Raw genomic sequence first — 20,729 nt, forward strand, 5'->3', positions numbered from 1 at the left:
CTGCAGCCATCTGTTCCTTCCCCACATCTGCAATCCAGTTGGGACTTGGGAAGAAGGGCTGTCTTTCCCCCAAAGCCCTTTGGGACAGTCATCCAAGTCCCCAGAGACAAATGCTGGCTTCTGGTCCTCCTCCTGAGCACCACGGAGACACAGACTCATCCTGGAATTCCAACAGCCTCGCACAAACCATCCAGTGGGGTTGCATGTTGTCCACCCCAGAAAAGCATCCATATTCATTTCTTGCTTTCTCTGCTTTGGAAAGACCAAATCATTTCATTTTCCTTAAAAATACATTCATATGATTCATGCGTAATTTGTATAAAGTCTGAATTTCTTCAGTATAGGAGGCTCTACTCACTCCAAAATCTCCCAGTGAGTTGAAGGCCCAGCTTCAAGATAACATTCTGCCTCTGAGCCAGCTTCCTGCACCCTCTCCCCATCCCTAACATGTCCATAGCACTCAACCAGGCTTTGCTCTGGGCCTCTGGCCTTTTCCACAGAGCGTCTCTACCCTGAATGCTTTTTGGGATAATCAGCCAGCAAATTCCTATGCATACATCAAAGCCCAGCTCAACGGTAACCTCTCCTTTGGGCCCTCTTCTCTCTGTTCCTCTGGCATTTCTCATTTTGTTCTATATTATCTATCACTACGGCCCACTGCATAAGACCATGAGCTCCCTGAAGTGACTAACAAAGTTTAACATCTAACTTTTCCAAGTACTTTCACACCACTTGGCCCATCCCAGTTGTTCCAAACCGTCTGGTGGATGCAATCAAATCACGAGGGAAGTCCCATTAGGATGGCCACCCAGACGCTCCAGTCATGACTTGGCAGGAAGGCTGTGTCATTACTGCCTGATGCTCACAGCCCCATAGAAAGAGAAGGTGGGTATTAAGTGTCCCGGTAAAAGATACGTAACTTTATAGGAAAGGAAGTGTGATAAGAGTGAAAAGCTAGTCAAGAATACACCATTGAGGACCCCACTATGGTGTGAAACTGTTCACCTCCAGACCATGGGAAATGCCCTAGCCAGACTCCTCTCCCACCTCCAGGTGGGGTGAAGGGGCCATGCACACAGGCACTCGGATTTTACCCAAGACGAGGAGGGGTCCTTGCTAAGTGCATCAGGAGATAACAAGGTCGTTGGAGCAAGCAGAGCTCACAGAGGGAAATGCAGATCCACCCTCCTGTAACTCAAGGTTTGTACCAACAGGGAACCTAATCCCCATCTCACTCTGTAAAAGGTCTCACTCATCTCCCTTGCCAGCGACACCCAATCTGAAAGTTTCCTTCGTTTCTAGCGCTGGGACACCAAAGAAGACTTCTAAGTGTCCCCTCCTTGGCCCTGACACAAAGAGGGGAAAATGCATGTTAAGAAAAAAAGGCTATCGGCTTTGTTTGCGGCTCAAGGCTGCCAGTGTTTCCACATGGCCCTGCAGTTACTTCTCAGGCTTCTGTGCGGGGAGAGCAGTCAGCCTGGGGTGATGATAACACAGATGGAGACCATGGGGGCGACCCTGGACCAGGCAGGGTGCAAGACAGCCTCGCCCCTTTGCCCAGCATCATCAGACATCCTGCTCTGTATAAATAGCACAGAGACGAGCCCTTACCTTTGAAAATAGACATCATAAGCTTCTTGGAAAGCTGAACCGGCAATTAGCCTGCCGAGGGCACAGTGATGGAAGCTGGCGAAAGAAGCTAGTAGCCAGATCCGACTGTGAGACAATAAGGAACAGTGTAGACTGTGTTCAAGGGAGAGACAGATGCGTGCCCCACTCCAGTTCACAGACCCAGCTGTTCTCCAGCTCCAGCCAGCTGCTGCTGTGAGGAAGGCAAGCTCAGAACTGTCAGATCCCTCTTCAAAAACTGGGGCTGGGAGGATAGACTGGGAGTTTGGAATTGATATGTACACATTGCTATATTTATTTTTCTAAAGGGAAGGGGTTTTGGCAGGGGCGTTGTGTTGGCTGTGCTGGATCTTCACTGCTGTGCATGGACTTTCTCTAGTTGTGGCGAGCGGGGGTTACTCTCTAGTTGGGCTGCGCGGGCTTCTCAATGCAGAGCCTTCTCTTGCTTAGCATCAGTTCTAAGCACGTGGGCTTAACCACCCTGCGGCATGTGGGATCTTTCTGGACCAGGGATTGAATCCATTAGCAGGTGGATTCTTAACCACTGGACCACCAGGGAAGTCCCACATTGCTATATTTAAAATAGATAACCAAAGGACCTAGTGTATATCACAGGGAACTCTGTTCAATACTGTGTAATAACCTCAATGGGAAAATAATTTGAAAAAGAATAGATACATGTATTATAACTGAATCACTGTCTATACCTGAAACTAACACAGCATTGTTAATCAACTATGCTTCAATATAAAGTAAAAGTTAAAAGAACAGAAAATCTGCATTTGTATGTGCAATCTCTAAATCTGTTAACATCGGCAATAAATTTGCATGTTTTTAAAACACTATATATATACCTGACAAAGGTCTGTATAGTCAAAGTTATGCTTTTTCCAGTAGTCATGTATGGATGTGAGAGTTGGACTATAAAGAAGGCTGAGTGCTGAAGAATTGATGCTTTTGAACTGTGGTGTTAGAGAAGACTATTGAGAGTCCCTTGGACAGCAAGGAGATCAAACCAGTCCATCTTAAAGGAAATCAGTCCTGAATATTCATTGGAAGGACTGATGCTGAAGCTGAAACTCTAATACTTTGGCCACCTGATGCGAAGAACTGACTCATTGGAAAAGACCTGATGCTGTGAAAGATTGAAGGCAGAAGGAGAAGGGGACGACAGAGGATGAGATGGTTGGATGACATCACCGACTCAACAGGCATGAGTTTGAGTAAGTTCTAGGAGTTCGTGATGGACAGGGAAGCCCGGCGTACTGCAGTCCATGGGGTTGCAAAGAGCTGGACACTGAGTGACTGAACTGAACTGATAAATATTCATTCAAAGATTTCATTTACTTTAAGTCCATCAACAGGTGAACCAATCAGTAGTGGTAAGAGGTGGGACAGTGGTCATCCCTGGTACAGGAACAGTGTCCAGAAGGGCGTATGGGTGTGGCCCTGGGGACTCCGGAACCACCATTACACAAGGATGTAGCCTGTGAAAATTCATCAGGGTGCACACTTAACGATCGGTACACTTTTTCATATGCATATGAATAAAAGTTACCAAAGAAATACATATAGATGTATATATGTGTGTGCTAAGTTGCTTCAGTCATGTCTGACTCTTTGAGACCCCAGAGACTATAGCCCCCCAGCCTCCTCTGTCCATGGGGATTCTCCCCAGACAAGAATACTTGAATGGGTTGTCATGCCCTCCTCCAAGAGATCTTCCTGACTCAGGGATCGAATCCACATCTTCTGTGCCTCCTGCATTGGCAGGTGGGTTCTTTACTACTACAGCCACCTGGCAAGCCTAAGTATATATATGTAAATATACATACATATATAGATCAGATATACAGATAAAATTTATTTTCTTCAAATAATACGGAAAAGAGAGTACACTTCCTGGAAACAATGGAGGGATGTTTTGGATAAAGTATACAGGAATCAAGGCCATGCAGAGAGGTGGCTAAAACAGTAGAATTCCTTCAGGTGCTTCAATTTCTATACAGTTTCTCCCAGTGTTGGGACTGGGGTGAGATGTGTTGACAGGTGCTTGCAGGCAGAGGATGTCGTTCAGAAGGATCGATGTATGTGGTGGTTCTGGCATGGGTCAGGGGTGGTGACAGCAGGGCTAATGACCTGAAGAGGAAGGTCCTAGTTCTTGGTGGAAGGTAGGAACTCCATGGGCCAGGGCTGCTCTGGGGGAAGACCTTCTCCTCCCAGCTACTGGGGATGATACCCAGCAGGGAGTGTACAGAGCCCGGGCAAGGGCGGTTAGGTGTCAGATGACGACGTAGCGGAAGATCGCAGAGGGTTTCACTGTCATCTTGAGAACTGAGGACCTGAGTGTCCTGCTAGAGGTGGGCGGCTTCCAGGAACAGGTGACAGAAAGAGATGGACTGGCGAATGGGGATATGGAGGGGGGCTGAGGTCAGAAAAGGAGCATCAGAGATAAAGATCTTATCTCAGAAGGGCATGGGGGATGACGCCAGAGGCTGGGGTCAGTGCAGGGGTGACATGCGTGAAAGCCACCAGCACCCATGCAAATATCTTTGCAACAGAGACAAGGCTCAGGCTGAGCATAAATTGGGGCAGAAAAAGAGGAAAAAAAATATAATCTTGGGGGCCCTTTAATATAGAAAAGCCTGTGTTTGGGGCGGGGTGGGTAGAAAGAAACAACAAAGGACAGGGCTTAATCTGCTCCAGAAGGAATGTCCTGTTGCATTTCAGCCTGGGAGAGAAGCTCCTAGTTGTAGAGTTTGAAGGGCCCTCAGGAAGGCCTTGAGTTCAAGGGGCTGAGCCACCTGCAGACACAGGTGGATGACAGTGGTCATCTCTGTGAGTGCCCCTTTCCTCCTCTGCAGACTAGGGGAAATCACACAAGAAAGAGGCTGCTAAGATGAAACAGGCTCCAGCCGCTAGCTGGCACCAAGCATGCCTGGCTCACTAAGGAGGAGCAGTTTTCTCTCCCTACTGCATCACCTAGTAACTGACATCCCCTCTCCTTCCTTCTTCTCAGCTTTCTCTGGAACACCCCCAGAAAAGTGAAATACAAAATCACATTTCTTAATTTTCACTATTTTTATTACACACTCCTTTGTCTTCTTCCAATGGTTTTTAGATGTATTAGTGGTTCAACAGGACTAATGGTTTTTGTCCTGAACTTGCTCTGACACCTTCCTGAATCTGTTAGATTTTAGTTCACCGACGAACACAGGCCCCTCAAGGACAAGCTCATGTCTCTCGATCTTCCCTGGGACCTCAAGTGCTGCCTGGGAGAGCCCTTGATAAAAGGAAATGCTCAAACAGGGCATTTTAAGGGCACTGATACTCGTCCAAGGTAAGGAGCAGTGGCTGTGCTCTGCTGGAGCAGCCGTGAAGAGATACCCCACGCCCAAGGTAAGAGAAACCCAAGTAAGATGGTAGGTGTTGCAAGAGGGCATTAGAGGGCAGACACACTGAAATCATACTCAGAGAAAACTAGTCAATCTAATCACACTAGGACCACAGCCTTGTCTAACTGAATGAAACCAAGCCATGCCTGCGGGGCAACCCAAAACAGGCGGATCATGGTGGAGAGGTCTGACAGAACGTGGTCCACTGGAGAAGGGAATGGCAAGCCACTTCAGTATTCTTGCCTTGAGAACCCCATGAACAGTATGGAAAGGCAAAATGATAGGACACCAAAAGAGGAACGCCCCAGGTCATTAGATGCCCAATATGCTACTGGAGATCAGTGGAGAAGTAACTCCAGAAAGAATGAAGGGATGGAGCCAAAGCAAAAACAATGCTGTAAAGAGCAATATTGCATAGGAACCTGGAATGTCAGGTCCATGAATCAAGGCAAATTGGAAGTGGTCAAACAAGAGATGGCAAGGGTGAACGTCGACATTCTAGGAATCAGCAAACTAAAATGGACTGGAATGGGTAAATTTAACTCAGATGACCATTATATCTACTACTGCGGGCAGGAATCCCTCAGAAGAAATGGAGTAGCCATCATGGTCAACAAAAGAGTCTGAAATGCAGTACTTGGATGCAATCTCAAAAACGACAGAATGATCTCTGTTCGTCTCCAAGGCAAACCATTCACTATCACAGTTATCCAAGTCTATTCCCCAACCAGTAATGCTGAAGAAGCTGAAGTTGAACAGTTTTATGAAGACCTATAAGACGTTTTAGAACTGACACCCAAAAAAGATGTCCTTTTCATTATAGGGGACTGGAATGCAAAAGTAGGAAGTCAAGAAACACCTGGAGTAACAGGCAAATGTGGCCTTGGAATGTGGAATGAAGCAGGGCAAAGACTAATCGAGTTTTGCCAAGAAAACGCACTGGTCATAGCAAACACCCTCTTCCAACAACACAAGAGAAGACTCTACACATGGACATCACCAGATGGTCAACACCGAAATCAGACTGATTATATTCTTTGCAGCCAAAGATGGAGATGCTGTATACACTCAACAAAAATAAGACCAGGAGCTGACTGTGGCTCAGATCATGAACTCTTTATTACCAAATTCAGACTCAAATTGAAGAAAGTAGGGAAAACCGCTAGACCATTCAGGTATGACCTAAATCAAATCCCTTATGATTATACAGTGGAAGTGAGAAATAGATTTAAGGGCCTAGATCTGATAGATAGAGTGCCTGATGAACTATGGAATGAAGTTCGTGACACTGTACAGGAGACAAGGATCAAGACCATCCCCATGGAAAAGAAATGCAAAAAAGCAAAATGGCTGTCTGGGGAGGCCTTACAAATAGCTGTGAAAAGGAGAGAGGCGAAAAGCAAAGGAGAAAAGGAAAGATATAAGCATCTGAATGCAGAGTTCCAAAGAATAGCAAGAAGAGATAAGAAAGCCTTCTTCAGCAATCAGTGCAAAGAAATAAAGGAAAACAACAGAATGGGAAAGACTAGAGATCTCTTCAAGAAAGTTAGATACCAAGGGAACATTTCATGCAAAGATGGGCTCGATAAAGGACAGAAATGGTATGGACCTAACAGAAGCAGAAGATATTAAGAAGAGGTGGCAAGAATACACAGAAGAACTGTACAAAAAAGATCTTCACAACCCAGATAATCATGATGATGTGATCACTAATCTAGAGCCAGACATCTTGGAATGTGAAGTTAAGTGGGCTTTAGAAAGCATCACTACGAACAAAGCTAGTGGAGGTGATGGAATTCCAGTTGAGCTATTTCAAATCCTGAAAGATGATGCTGTGAAAGTGCTGTACTCAATCTGCCAGCAAATTTGGAAAACTCAGCAGTGGCCACAGGACTGGAAAAGGTCCATTTTCATTCCAATCCCAAAGAAAGGCAATGCCAAAGAATGCTCAAACTACCACACAACTGCACTCATCGCACATGTTAGTAAAGTAATGCTCAAAATTCTCCAAGCCAGGCTTCAGCAATACGTGAACCGTGAACTCCCTGATGTTCAAGCTGGTTTTCGAAAAGGCAGAGGAACCAGAGATCAAATTGCCAACATCCGCTGGATCATGGAAAAAGCAAGAGAGTTCCAGAAAAACATCTATTTCTGCTTTATTGACTATGCCAAAGCCTTTCACTGTGTGGATCACAATACACTGTGGAAAATTCTGAAAGAGATGGGAATACCAGACCACCTGACCTGCCTCTTGAGAAACCTGTATGCAGATCAGGAAGCAACGGTTAGAACTGGACATGGAACAACAGACTGGTTCCAAATAGGAAAAGGAGTACGTCAAGGCTGTGTATTGTCACCCTGCTTATTTAACTTCTATGCAGAGTACATCATGAGAAACGCTGGACTGGAAGAAACACAAGCTGGAATCAAGATTGCCGCGAGAAATATCAATAACCTCAGATATGCAGATGATACCACCCTTATGGCAGAAAGTGAAGAGGAACTAAAAAGCCTCTTGATGAAAGTGAAAGAGGAGAGCAAAAAAGTTGGCTTAAAGCTCAACATTCAGAAAATGAAGATCATGGCATCCGGTCCCATCACTACATGGGAAATAGATGTGGAAACAGGGGAAACAGTGTCAGACTTATTTTGGGGGGGGGGCTCCAAAATCACTGCAGATGGTGACTGCAGCCATGAAATTAAAAGACGCTTACTCCTTGGAAGAAAAGTTATGACCAATCTAGATAGCATATTCAAAAGCAGAGACATTACTTTGCCGACTAAGGTCCGTCTAGTCAAGGCTATGGTTTTTCCTGTGGTCATGTATGGATGTGAGAGTTGGACTGTGAAGAAGGCTGAGTGCCGAAGAATTGATACTTTTGAACTGTGGTGTTGGAGAAGACTCTTGAGAGTCCCTTGGACTGCAAGGAGATCCAACCAGTCCATTCTGAAGGAGATCAACCCTGGGATTTCTTTGGAAGGAATGATGCTGAAGCTGAAACTCCAGTATTTTGGCCACCTCATGAGAAGAGTTGACTCATTGGAAAAGACTCTGATGCTGGGAGGGATTGGGGGCAGGAGGAGAAAGGCACGACCAAGGATGAGATGGCTGGATGGCATCACGGACTTGATGGACATGAGTCTGAGTGAACTCCGGGAGATGGTGATGAACAGGGAGGCCTGGCGTGCTGCGATTCATGGGGTCTCAAAGAGCTGGACACGACTGAGCAACTGAACTGAACTGAACTGATACGGTTCTGCTGTTGTTCAGTCACTAAGTCCTGTCCGACTCTTCGTGACCCCATGGATTACACCACGCCAGGCTTCCCTGTCCTTCACTATCTCCCAGAGTTTGCTCAAACTCATGTCCATTGATGCTATTGTGTATGACACACTAAAAATGGATATGTGTCATTATATACTTGTCAAAAACCAGAAAATGTGTAACATCAGACGTGAATCCTGATGCAAACTAAGGATTTTGGACGATGGTGGTTCATCAGTAGGAACAAAAGTGCAGCTCTGGGGCTGCAGGTTGAGGGTGGCTGGAGTGTGTGGTACTTGTGAGAGGCAGGGCGTATACAGTGTTTTCACTCAATTTCGCTGTGAATCTAAAACTGCTCTAAAAAATAAAGACTATGGATATATTTTTAAAAGGAAATACTCAACCTGGTGGTCCAGCGGTTAAGTCCACACTTGCATAGCAGGGGGCAAGGGTTCAATCCCTAGTCAGGGAACTAAGATCTCACATGCCATACAGTATGGCAAATAAACAAATAAATAAATGCGAGCTCTCTCCCTCTATATATAAAGTAAGCGCAGTGGCTCAGTGGTAAACAATCCGTCTGCCAACACAAGAAATGAGGCTGGAGCCGCAGGTTCGATCTGGAATATCATCTGGAATAGGAAATAGCAACCTACTCCAGGATTCCTGCCTAAGAAATGCCTTGGACAGAGGAGCCTAGTTGGCTACAGTCCACGGGGTCGAAAGAGTCAGACACAATTTAGCAACTAAACAACAACAATGAAGTAAGTGTTTGTTGGGTAAGTTTTTTTTTTAAGGTACACATGATTTATAAGAATGTGTTATTCATTGACTAAGTAGTAGTGTAGTGCATGCTCATTCATGTCCGACTCTTTTAGACCCTGTGGACTCCTGGCTCCTCTGTCCATGTAATTTTCCAGGCAAGAATACTGGAGTGGATTGCCATTTCCTTTTCCAGGGGATCTTCCCAACCCAGGGATTGAACCCGCATTTCTTGTGTCTCCTGCACTGGCAGGCAGATTCTTTACCACAAGTGCCACCTGGGAAGCACTCATTGACGATAGAAAAAGACTTCAAATGGTCACCTTTCCCTTCTTCCAAGAAGCATTTCAAGTCCATACCAATGTGAGGACAGCTCCTTACCTTGCTCTCCTACCCCAGATCACACACACATACTTGGGCATCTATAAACACTCTTTGCTGGGACAGGATGTTTATTTCTGTGTTAACTGCAGCACCAGCACATGCTAAGTGCCTGGAGAATGAAACAGTCAGAGCAAGGACCAGCATTCGAGTGGAATGGCTGGGCATGCTGAGCCAGGGTGAGTTTCCAGTGAGAAACGGGGAGAGAGGGGAGGGTTTCCAGCCAGAAGGAGGAGGACTAGTAGGGACAGACCTTTTAGCTGGGGATGAGGGAGAGGCACCAGGAGTGATCTGGAGGTTACCTTTCTCTGTCGGCTGGGTGTGTGGTCTCCCTCAGGGAGATTACTTTAATGGACATGTGGGCCAAGTCCTGTGTTCCTTCAGCATCTCCCGTGGCAGTAAGCAATGTCCTAAATGAGTTCCTGCACTTTTAGGACAGGTCATCTCCTGCACCTCCGAAAAATCTTTCAGGACAAAGCTGTGTGTGCTCAGTGTCTGTGTCTGACTCTTTGCTCCCTCATGGGGTGTAGCCCACTAGCTCCTCTGTCCATGAAACCTTCGAGGCAAGAACACTGGAGTAGGTTGCCAGTTCCTTTTCCAAGGGACCTTCCTGACCCGTCTCTCTTACATCTCCTGCTTTGGCAGGCGGATTCTTTACCAATTGCGCGCCACCTGAGAAAGCCAAGACTTCCCTCATCCAAACCCATAGCCGAATTCTCAGCGCCGCCATGTAAAGTTCATCCCGAGGGGAGCTCAGATTTTGCCTGAACAAGGTCAGCTTATTAGTGCGGGCCCCCCTCAGCCCGCTCCCCAGATGCCCGCCGGTGTGGCTGGAGGAGCAGGAAGGCGGCTTCCAGGCTGCCGGTGAAGACATTCCTTCCCCTTAGAGGCAGAGGCAGCTGCGGGCAAGGGGCAGAGAGACCGAGGGTGCCTGGGACAGCGTGTCTCTGAGGACCCCAAGGGCGCCGTGGGGATGGGCTGGGGAGGACGGGCCCTGACCTCAGTCCAGCAGAGACCCAGGATTCGTAAAGGGGCTGAGAATTACTGGCTTTTCCTTGCCCTCCTCTCTGTCCTTTGGAGTCTTTTCCATCTCTTCATCCTGTCACTTAAAGGGTCACATTATAGGAATGAACCTATTTTTGGTTTTCTACTTGCTGAACTGCATTTTAAATATCCCTTATAGAAGTCAATGAACTGAGAATTACATATTTCTTCCCCAGCCCACCCCATCCCATTCCCCAAAGAGAAAGGTGAAGAGTGGTGGTGAGGAGAAGAAAGCAAAGAACCATGCAGGTTGAAAAAGGTCCCCCTCTCTTCCTCACCCACAACAAGGCCCTAAAAAGACAAAGCTTCCACACCCACATGTACAGAATTCATTCATTCAGACGCACGTCCGACACCGAGGACAATGGAAAGGCAGACTCAGACTCCGGCGTCCTCACTGCTCCACCCAACAGAGGCAAATGTTCTAAGAGACACAGATCAGCAGTAAAGCCCAGTTTGTAAAGCGGCTCACAGCATCTGCGAAGCTCGCGGGAAAGATGGGCAGCAGCTAGGAAGCCCGGCCCGGCCGCAGACGGGCCCGGCCCACTCTGGGCGGGGCCACCCCTAAGACGGGCTACCATTGGCCTCCTGGCTCCTGCTTGGGCCAATCAGCGTGGGGCCAGGCCCGCCGGCACCACCCCCTGCGAGCGCGGGATGCTTGACCCAGCTGCGCCCAACAGGTGAAGCGGGAGCGCGGCGTCTCGGCTGGTCACGTGGCCGCGGCCGGCGACCCGCTGGGCCGAGGGGCAGCCGGGCCGCGGGCCCCGCCCCCGACACGAGGCGGCGCCGCCATCTGCTTCCTCCGACCAGATGCGGGGGTCCCACGCGACCCAGGGGCCGTGCGCTCTAGTCCCCGAGGCCAGCCGGCCAAGGAGCCGAGTCTCGCGCCCTTGACTGCGCATCGCCCACCCCCTCTAGATCCGGGGGCTCCTCGCAAACACCCCTATGGCTGCCAGAGAGCAGACACGTGGCCTGTCGCCCTGCTGAGACTTGTTGGCCACTTCTGTCACCAGACCCTCCCTCCCGCCCGCATTCATTAAGTCGAGTGTGCGTGAAAAACCTTACCTTCCCAATGTATATGTACCTTTTTTCCTTCCACTCTCCATTTGTTGCCCCAAGCTTCATGTTGCCCAGAACTATCTTTCCAAATTTTGTGAGTTTCTAAGCAAGTATAATCCTGTTAAGTATTGTGTGGCAAAGATCTGGGGGAAAAAACAGGAATTCTGGATCATGTGCTCCCAAGTTGCTTGATGAGGGCATATGGCATCATTCATGTCTACTCAAAGCGTAGTTTAAAAGACGTGACCCCTTGGCAATAAATAGTCTAGCTTGGGCTGAAGTGCAGTGTACAAAAATTAGAGCCTTAACACATTTGCGATAGTTAGGACAAAAATATTTTGCGCCAAGAGTTTATGTGTTCTGTAACAAATGTATCAACTTAAAGTCACAGCAAATTCTTGTCTACACACACACACACACACACACACTTTTAAAATGCAACAGAAACTATAAATGCCTTGCTGGTAGTACTCTTTATGCCAGCTCTCTCTCTCCAGACCTGGACTCATAATTTTTAAAACAGCTCTCTTTGGGAGGCAACAAACTGCACTTAAGCTTTGCAATTTAAATATGCTTCATACTTGACACAGTGAAGCACAATTTTTTAATGCCCCAGTAAACTTAGGCTACTTTTAATATTTTTCAAGTCACAAAATGGGTATTTAGGGAAGAATTTCAGATATAATACAAAGGAAACCAATGTCACTCTTATCTCCATACTGAGAAAATTAATGGGGGATTTTATTAGCATTAGATATATTTTCACAGTCTTTTGGCTGGAATGAAAATTATTCATTAACCTATCAGTAAGCTGGTAATTGCTCCTAACATCCTAAACTTTTCCCCAAATCTAAAATCCAAAAGAAAAAGCAACATATGCTAATATCAGTTTTATTTGATATTAGTTTTATTTTGGTATAGTTTGAGGAGAATGAGAGTTCTAACAATGTCATCTTTTAAATATATATATATTAATATATTTTAAAGTTTTACATTCTATTCGCAAAGAGTTTTCAAAGCTATCAGTATCTTATTTCTTTTTGGTCATGGTAAATGTTTTCATTTGAGGTAGGCAGCATATTGTATTCATTACCCTTGAAAATATGCCACATACTTGGGGAATTCATTTTGCTGAGATGCCTGACTATCCCAACAGCTTAGCACTGAAATTTCCCTTACTCTCTGGAATCACTGACTGTTAAAAGAGAGAAGTAGCACCCTATTTGGGAACTAAGTCTATTCACAGCAAAAGAAGTGCTCATTATGCTGTGCCTTGAGACTGGACATTTTGTGTTTCTGTCAATCAACTTAATTTCCATGTTCATAGAATTAAGAGCATAAAGTATTCAAAAACTACTGACATAGAAAGCCATGGGCAGGCAGCCCTGGTCATGTATTTCAGTCCTGAAGCTTTAAATAAATGCTTTTTTCTTTTTTTTAATTCTTGGTGTGCTTTTAATTCTAAATAATTTTGGTGATTCAAAGAGTCATCTCATATAATCAGAAAACCTTATGTCTTACAACATTTTCAACAAAACAGTACATCAGCATATATATCTGGAGTGAGTTTTTGTGATATATTGATTTTTGAAACTATCAAAAGTTTTTCTTCAGACAAAAAAATAATAACAGCAAAGCAGGAAAAAAAAAAAAATACCAGAAGCTTGTGATGGGTTACTTTAAAAAATATCTAGCAATAAATACAACTTTAGCTGGGAAAGAAAATATTAGTCTACATTAAGTTGAAAATTTTCAATAATCTGGCTCCATTAAAAAAGCAAAATCTAGTTTAGTAGCTTAGTCAAACTGTAGTATTCTATTTTGATACATATTTTTAATAACGTGGGTTGCAACCTGATTTTTAGAGATGAGTTCAATAATAGCATAGCATTTGGAAAATAATAAGTGTAATTTAATTCATGAACTTCAGCATTTTATTTACCTAAAACAAATAGGTTGCTATTTAATATTGACTATTTTATTAACTCAGAGCATCTGGGAAAACACTTATGATTAGGTTAATTTATGTTATATTTTCCCCTCAACTTGTAAAAGATTAATCAACCATTTTATGGTCTAATTTAGGTGCCTAATTGAAAACAGAATCCAACACATGCTACACTGTCTTGCTAATAAATCTTGACAGCTTTGTAACAAGATGGTTTGTATTTCAAATTGTTGCATAGAAATGTAGATTTTTGATCTTCACTCAGCAGCTTGAAGTAAGCTGCATATTTGATTTAAACTGGAATGAAAAAATGCAATTACTTCAAAAAATATTATCCCCAATCAGGTCTTATCTTAAAGTTCCCTTAGGGAAGACAGAAACAGTCTTTGCCACCAAATTTCTGAAAACAGACTAGATAAAGAGGGGAGAAACTAGTTTTCTCAGCATTTGTTAAATTTAAAATGTAGGGAAAGTTGCTATTTTCAGGTATAAGCTTTCCAGACAGAGATTTCTGAAGTTACTGGGTTTTAGATTCTAATACTAAAGCACTCTACTCAAAATGTAAGTTCTGTAATGGTCTTCTGGCTAAAAAGCCCACGTTTTCAGTCTTGATTTGAAACACTGTACATTTTTAAATGAATAAATTCATTCCAGGAGTTTCTGGAACATCTCCTTTAACCCTGTGTTCTCCCACATCTCCCAGCCTTAAAAGAGGACAAATGGAGGAGAATAAATTTACTTTCAGTGGGGACACTTGCCACGTTTTCTCCGTCTTTATGCTTGGGGATATTTTTGTCATTTTAGTGACTCCATTGATTCTCACTGTCTGGTGCAGGCAGAGAAAGGAAACTGCCCGGGTGATGTAATTACCCTCACTTTGGTTATAAACCAACTTTGGATGTCCTTACTATTACTGTCCTGTTCTGGATCTGGTCTTCTTTTTACGCTGAATGACAAAGTGAGCAACCCTCATTGAGGTCACTGGAGGTACAACAGAAAACTCAAACCCTTTAAAAAAAAAAAAAAAACTCAGCAACTCAGTTATGAATTCATCATATATGACCAATATCACGTTTTGTCGCTTAAGCAAGGGAGAATGGCACAGAGTGGCCTCTGGAGCAGGACTCCAGGGTTGGTGTATCAGCTTTGCCACTTTCTAGCTGTGAGACTTCAGACCAGTGTCTTAACCTCTCTGTGCCTGTGTTTTCTCATCTGCAAAAGTACAGGCTTCCCAGGATCATGATGAGGATTAAATTTGCTAATCCTGTAAAACCTGAAACAGTTCCTGGCACATAGGGAAAACATTCAGTAAGTGTTAGCTGCCAACCGTACTAAACTACACACACTGCACTTTTTTTTTTTTAATGTGGCCACAGCATTAAAATGTCAGTTTAGTTTTTATAGCCAAACATGGAAAGAAGAGTCAAGGTGGAAAGTCTAAGGAATATTTCCATATATTAAAAAAAGAAATAGTTACACCATATTTGCCTAACTTAAATCCCAAACTGAGGTCATTCAAATTTGTGACAATCTATGAAACCTAAACCAAATCAAAAAGAGAAATTTATTAAAGAATATATACTTAATTTTGAGCTTCCCTGGTGGCTCAGATGATAAAGAATCTGCCTGCAATACAAGAGACCTGGGTTCCATCTCTGGATGAGGAAGATTCCCTGGAGAAGGAAATGGCTACCGACTCCAGTATTCTTGCCTGGGAAAACCCATGGACAGAGGGGCCTGGAGGGTTACAGTCCATGGGGGTTGCAAAGAGCCAGACAGTACTAACTGACTGCTCACAGTTTAAATCAATGTTGAAAGCCTAAATGTACCGGGTGGGTGTTTCTCCATCTTGGCAAGTGTGAGATTCTCTTGAACCACCTGTCTCTGTTTTTCAAACAATATCACCCCCTGCAACAGAAGGTAAGGGCCAGTTTCACCAGAAGTCCTGATAAGCCCCTCCGGTGGGATCCACATAAGTACCTGCTAAATTTGGGAAGCCAGATTCAAGAGTAAGCTGACTGATGAACTGGAAAAGTAAACCCAGAAGAGTTTGCATCCCTGACTAAAACAAACTCTTAGGTTGAAGGGCAGCAGTGAAGAAAGCGGTGACTGAGCACGCACGCACGAACTTCCCGACTTCTGGTGGATGGCAGGTCAGCTCCGCATCGCCACCATTGTGGGCTCCATCCCACCACGATCCCGCCCCCGCCCCCGCCCCGCCCCGCCCCGGTATCTCGTTTTGCCACGGCATAGGAACTACAGTCAACTTGGGAGCCTTCAAGCAAATCTGCCCAGGCCTTGGGTTACCGGTTAGGCCCGCACCCGGGCTGTGTATCAGTCCCTGAAACTTACTAACCGCTCGCTCAGACACAGGCAGAATCTCCTTCTCCAACCCATGACCGATGCTGACCCTTGGATTCAAACATCCATCCTTGCCCTCGGAATGTCTCCCCTGTTTCCTATTTTCCAGCTTTGAGGATTTAACTACTTGCTTCTGAACTGCAACGCCGGCTAATTATTATTTATACTCTTCTCCAATCCAGTGTCTGATGGCACAGGCCGAGCCGAGCAGAGCTCCTCTAGCGAGGAGATTGGGGCCCGCGGACAGAACTCCGCGGGGCGGGGGAAGACGGGGGCTTGCTCCCTGGACACCGGATTTTAGGAAAAGCCTTCTGGGTTAGGCTTCTTCTCCCGGTGTGGTCTGCTTTTCAAGTTAAAACGGCCGCCTTCAAAATAATTAAGTCACATATTTGCCCAGACATTCAGAATATTCCAAGTTAATTTAAAAGTTGTAAGTAAGCAGATGGCATTGAAAAGATTCCTTAATCCACTAACCCTGCGGCCACGCCCCGCGAGGATCGAGGCAGCCCCGGAACCCAGCTTTGGGGGTGAGCTGCGATGTTTATAGTTTTCTCCTCCCGCCGCGCTCCGCGGGGTCATCGCCGTGGGCGCTGGTCCTCCGGGCCGGACAGTCTGGCCCATCAGTGTAGCCAGGTGACTGCCGGGGGAGAAGGCACGTTCCGCCAGCCCCCTCTACCCCCTCCCGCCCCGAGGCCCGGCCAAGCCCCCGCGTCCGCCAAGCCCAGCCACCTCGGGGGCCACGATGCGAGCGGCTGCAGGCGCGCGGCCAGCCTTTCCAGGGCGACTTCGTTCTTTATTAAGCATTTTGAGTCAATCAAAAGGAACGTGGCAGGTGGAGGGCGGCCGCCCAGGAGCCTGCGCGAGTCTTCCTGTGGGGATTTCCACTGCCTGCCCAGGTGCTGCTGGAACCGCCCGACGTTAAGGATTCAGTTCTTTTCCTGTCAGTTCCTCCCAGCCCGCCCCCACCCACCCCCCACCCCACCCCCGGCGCGTCTGATCTCCGAAAACGCCAGACTGCCTCCGGCCTCCGAAGGGTTCTACCTGGAGCGCGCTAGTAACAAGCCTGCCTGCCCAGCCCCCGGAATCGTTATCCCCCTAGGAGGAGGAGCGGTGGTGGCTGGAATAATGACAACAATACAGTCGGTGACAATAGCCGGCAATTAGCGCGGCCCCCATCTGCCAGCCAGACACCCGCACGCGCCGGCGCACTCGCTCCTCCGCGCGCCGCCCGGAGCGCAGGTGAGGGCGCCGAGGACCCCCGCTAGCTGCCAGGGTCGGGACGAGCGTCCAGGCGCCGGGCTCCAGAGCCACCATTCGCAACAACCGGTGTCCAGGGCCTGGGGACGGTGGGAAAGGTGATGGTCACGGCTGGCTAAACCTCGAGACTTGGGCAACTCCTGACAATAATAAAAACGTTAGGACAAAAGGGAGGGGGAGGGCGAGGCTGGGGAGAGAGCGGTTTTAATCCGCTCGCCCAGCTCCCTTTTATCTTTGGAGCTCTCCCGGTCCCCAAAGAGGCGATGGGGGCAGGGATGGGGTTTGGTTCGACTCTCTTCTTTTGTTTTCCGAAATCCCCCGCCTCTCGCAGGCGGGTTGGGCCCGGAGGGGTGCCGGCGAGTCGCGGGAGTTCTGTCTGTGGGGGCCGGAGGCAGTGACCGGGGAGAAGGGCCGGTCCCCTGGTTGGCGACGAGACTTCCCGAGACCGGAGTCTGGATCCCTTGCTCCCCCGCGCTTCACCAGAAGCTCAACCAACCCGACCGCACCCCCAAAGACTGCGGGAGGCCTTGGTAAGAGGTCGCGATTATGACCCCCCCCGGGGGGAGGGGCAATGTCCCTTTGGCACCGCACCCATAACCCGACCCGAGAACCGAGTTTACGGAAGCCCACGCAACCCGCATTTCTCAAATCCATGCACCCATAATATTCTTTGCACCTCGGCGCGTCAAGGGCCCGCGGAGACACGCGTCCCTGCCCCGGGTCTCTCAGCGTCCGGGCCAGGGAGGCGGAAACCGGTGGGCCGTGCCCCGGGCGCCTGGAAGCCTTCAAAGCTGCGCGCCTCCCGCCGGCTGCAGTGCGCGCCTTTGCCCGACAGGGACCAGCACCGCTCCACGCGCCGCGTGCCTGCCCGCTCGCCCTCCGGAGCCCAGGCTGCCGGGCCGCGAGCGGTCTGACCCCTTCGGAAAGTGAACGGACTCCCCGCGGCCTTCGCAGCACGGCGTCGCTCCCACTCCATCCCCATCCGGACAGCAGAAGCTGCTCTAGAAGTTGGTCTGGGGCGGAGACCGTCCCGGATCCGAGAGGAAACACGAGACTCGTTTGGGAGGCGGCCGCAGTTAGAGGGTTGCGCGCTCTTCTGAGCACCTTCCCAGTTGCTGGCCTCCTTCCTTGAGGAAAGATCGCCGGATTAATCCCTAGGCACCGTGGGCCGCTGAGCCGCCAGATATCCTGGAGAAGTGTCTCCAGACTGGGGCGAGAGCGGAGCCCAGGGCACCCCTTACGGCGCTGCGGGCCAGCACCGCGCGGTCGTCCCTCGGCTCCCCTTCCCGCCCCGGTGGTCCGAAGTTGTACCCCTGCCAGCTCCCCGGTACATGCCACGCCCGCGTCCTCTCCCCGTCAGGATCGCGGCTGGAGCCCCTGGCCCTGCCCGGGACACTCACCGGTACCAGGCGAGGCCCTTGTCGTAGCTGCGGTCGAAGAAGTGGGGCTCTGCGCCCACGGCGCGCACGTCGGGGTGCACGCGCAGGAACTCCAGCAGCGCCCGCGTGCCGCCCTTCTTCACGCCGATGATGATGGCCTGCGGCAGCCGCTTGCTCCCGGACCCGCTGAAGAAGCTAGAGATGGGGCTGGGGGAGTCCGGCGTCTCGGGGCTCTGCTCCTCCTGGCTCGCGGCGCCTTCGGCCACCTCTCCGCCCGCAGCCGACTGGGTGGCTGGCGCCGCCGGGAACGGCAGCCTCGGGGGCGGCCCGTCGGGACCCGGGGCCGGCGGGGCGTGGGCGGCGCGGGACCCGGAGCCCAGCAGCAGCAGCCCCGGCGCGGCAGCGCAGGAGCCGGCGCACGAGTAGACGAGCAAGTAGAGCCAGACGCAGAGCATGGCGAACAGCAGCGCGAGCCTCCTCCTCACCGGCGGCGGGGGCGGCGGCGGCTGCGGCAGGAGCCCGCCGGGGACATCGAGGCAGGACCGGCCGCCGCTCAGGCGCTGCCCCATGCGCTGCCCGCGCGCGCGGCGAGGGGCATGGCTCAGCACATGGCGCAGGGCCCGCCGGAGCAGGGAGCGCGGCGAGAGTTCCCTGGACGCCGGGAGGTTCGGCTTATTGGCCCCGCGCGCCCGCGGTCGCCGCTGTTGCTCTGCCCCAGGTGGCGGCGGCAGCTGCACGGCCGGCGGCTTTTGACATGTTGCCGGGAGGAGCCACAACTGGAACGAAGGTCGGGTGGTGGCAACTGCCGGCCTGGGGCTGCGACGCCGCGCTCGGGGCCGGCAGAGTTCTGCACTCCGCCGTTCCGGCCCCTCCGGACTGTGCGCGCCGCACGGCCGCTCGCCGGGGCTGCCTCCTCGCGGTCCCGGGAGCCGAGCTCTGAGCGCAGCCCCGGCGCTTCACAGGCGGAGGCTGCGAAGGAGGACTGCGCAGGAAGAGCGCCGGAGACCGAGGCAGAGTGGGCGGGCCCGGCCACCGGGAGTGATGGGTCACTCCACCTACCAGAAACCCGGGGCGCCATGCAAATCCCGCCGCTAGGCTGAGGGTTCGGCAGCCAACCAGCTCCCGGAACATGGGGGTGTGGAAAGGGTTCGGGGGCGGTGGAGAGCAATCGGGGGCTGTTATTGGCTGAGATACAAGGGGCGGGCCTGGAGGGGCGGAACCAAGGGCTGGTGACAGGCGCAGCTGGGAGGAAGGATGCTGGAGAGACCGCGCGCGCAGGGAAAGCGCCGACCCTTCGATCGCTGCACCCCGGCGACCGCACACACTTCCGCACTCGTTCCCCAGGAGCTGGGCTCGGCTGCATTTGCCCCTGTGTGCAGACACGCGTCCCCATGCAGATGGTTCGCGGGCGGGATCGTGGTGTGTGCGCGCGTTAGAAATAGGGAAGGGGTGGAAGCGCAAGAGTCTGGTCGGAGATGCTCGCCCATCCCACTCCGGGACTCGGAGGGGGGCCCTTCCGGAACTGGCACGGGTTTAGGAAGTTTAAGTGGAAATCGCTGGCGAACTTTTTTCTTTTTTTAAGTCTCCTTCTTACTCTTTGCTGGGAGTTGATCTCTCTCGGGCAGCAGGTTAACGCGATCGGTGGATCGTTAGATAGTTCCTGAGGAACTATCCTTAGGAAAAATTCTTCCCTCGCTTCCCAAAGTGCTGGAGAAAGGTCGGGAGAAATTAACAGGGAGTTAAAGGCTGTGGGAATTTTTCCCGGCGCCGAAAAGTGTGTGTGAAAGTTGTGTCCGGATATGAGCTGTTGGGGACGTTGGAAAAGGTTCTCTTCCCTTCCCATGAATAAATATCAAAGCCAACATTCGCCTGCACAGGGAGTCGGTTTGATTTGCTGACCTGTTACATGAAGTTTTAGGTGTTTTCTTTATGTCGAAAGTCAACTCGGAGCAAATCGATCCCGGAGTTGCACTTAAAGTCCACTCCAAGTCTCTTTCCTAGAGTTTCCTCCATAGAGTGACCTGTCCCAGCCTGGCGGCGGCCTCGCTGCTACATTGATGCGCCGCGTTCCGGTTGGAAGCTTCGGCTCACCCCGGCGGCACTCAGGAAGTTCTGGATGAGAAGACTCGATCCCAGAGGGGTCAGAGGGCCTCCCACGCTTGGCCCCGCGTGGTTCCGGGACAGAACCTTCCTTCCGATCCCAACCTCCACGCGGCCCCAGGCTGAGCGCGGCCCCCGCTGCCTTCCCA

General features: G+C 49.7%; 1 protein-coding gene across 1 annotated transcript in view; it reads right to left on the reverse strand.

Moving 5' to 3' along the window:
- The window catches only part of HS3ST3B1 (heparan sulfate-glucosamine 3-sulfotransferase 3B1), a 46,093-nt gene extending 26,958 nt beyond the window's left edge, over positions 1-19,135 (reverse strand). Inside the window, exon 1 of the mRNA XM_040245938.1 lies at positions 18,502-19,135. Coding sequence (XP_040101872.1) covers positions 18,502-19,049 — 548 coding nt within the window. The 5' untranslated portion in view covers positions 19,050-19,135. The remainder of the gene's footprint in view (positions 1-18,501) is intronic.
- Positions 19,136-20,729: the final 1,594 nt, after the last annotated feature.

This window comes from Oryx dammah, unplaced genomic scaffold (assembly GCF_014754425.2).
Source record: "Oryx dammah isolate SB20612 unplaced genomic scaffold, SCBI_Odam_1.1 HiC_scaffold_8, whole genome shotgun sequence".
Lineage (NCBI taxonomy): Eukaryota > Metazoa > Chordata > Mammalia > Artiodactyla > Bovidae > Oryx > Oryx dammah.